The 1,178-nt window shown below is 51.3% G+C and overlaps 1 protein-coding gene across 1 annotated transcript in view; it reads left to right on the forward strand.

Moving 5' to 3' along the window:
• Window positions 1-7: 7 nt before the first annotated feature.
• The window catches only part of DLL4 (delta like canonical Notch ligand 4), a 12,882-nt gene continuing 11,711 nt past the window's right edge, over window positions 8-1,178 (forward strand). Inside the window, exons 1-2 of the mRNA XM_009277601.1 lie at window positions 8-618; window positions 752-1,162. Of these exons, the coding sequence (XP_009275876.1) occupies window positions 565-618; window positions 752-1,162 (465 nt within the window). The 5' untranslated portion in view covers window positions 8-564. The remainder of the gene's footprint in view (window positions 619-751; window positions 1,163-1,178) is intronic.

Raw genomic sequence — 1,178 nt, forward strand, 5'->3', positions numbered from 1 at the left:
GCGGCGGTCAGCGCGGCAGCGGCGGCGGCGGCGGCAGCAGGGTATTAATTCTGGATATGAGGGCTCTCCGCAACATTTGGTTCTTTTTTTCCAGAAAGGAAAGATGGAAAAGGGGAGGGATCGCCCGTGAGTCTGACTGACAGTTTACATAATGAGCTTGTGAGGATGCGAGGCAACTATATAAACAGCTCGAAGGGAAGCAAGTTTTCCATTTACTGAGCGCTGTTAGCACCGGTTAAAGGAGGAGCGGTTCCACACAAGCACTCCCCTCCGCGTCTCTCACCAAACCCACCCGGCTTTGGAGTTTATAAAGGCGACGACAGCGATCAGAGGTCGGCGGCTGGCTGCAGGATTAATTCCCAGAAGGGGACGGATCGACACCTGGATTTTACCTTCCGATTTCTGCTGGCGCTCGGGGAATATTTGGAAGAGTAGGTTGCTGCAGGAGAATCGCCGTGACGCCTCCCTTTTCTCCCTCAACCGAGAAGCGCTTCCTTGGACCATTCGAGGAATACAGGAGGAAAACTAAACCCACTGAGAACTGGCAGCTTGAATAACACAAGGATGACAGCCTTGCGCATCTTTGGCTTGACGTTTCTGTTAATGATTTTGCAGCAGGTAATCGCACGTCGCAAAAAAAAAAAAAAAAAAAGGGTTCGCGAAATGTAAAGTGGGTGATGGAAGCAAGTTTGCATGGCAAAGCCGGGGTAAGGTCTGATTTGGCTATTTTGTGTGTCTCCCCTTTGTGCAGAGGGTGTCCGGCTCTGGCGTCTTCCAGCTGGAGCTGCACGAATTCGTGAATAGCCACGGGTCTCTGGCCAGCGGGAAGCCCTGCTCCCCCCACTGCAGGACCTTCTTTCGCGTTTGTTTGAAGCATTTTCAGGCAGTGGTCTCCCCGGGCTCCTGCACTTTCGGCAGCATCATCACCCCGGTTCTGGGAATAAACTCCTTCAGCGTCAAGGATACGGAGAGATTTGACAGCCCCATTAAGTTGCCCTTTAACTTCACGTGGCCGGTGAGATTCCGCTTTAGACCCGATTGCGACGGTGGGGCAGGAGGGCGGCAAGGGAAGGCTAATCGCAGCGCGCTGTTAATCTGTAATGTAAACAAACTACTTTCGCCTTTAGACTTATTTCCAGAACTTCCTTTAAAGAAAAAAAAAGCAAAAAAAAAAAAAG

The sequence above is a fragment of the Aptenodytes forsteri genome, unplaced genomic scaffold, assembly GCF_000699145.1.
Source record: "Aptenodytes forsteri isolate BGI_AS27 unplaced genomic scaffold, ASM69914v1 Scaffold146, whole genome shotgun sequence".
NCBI classification, from domain to species: Eukaryota; Metazoa; Chordata; class Aves; order Sphenisciformes; family Spheniscidae; genus Aptenodytes; species Aptenodytes forsteri.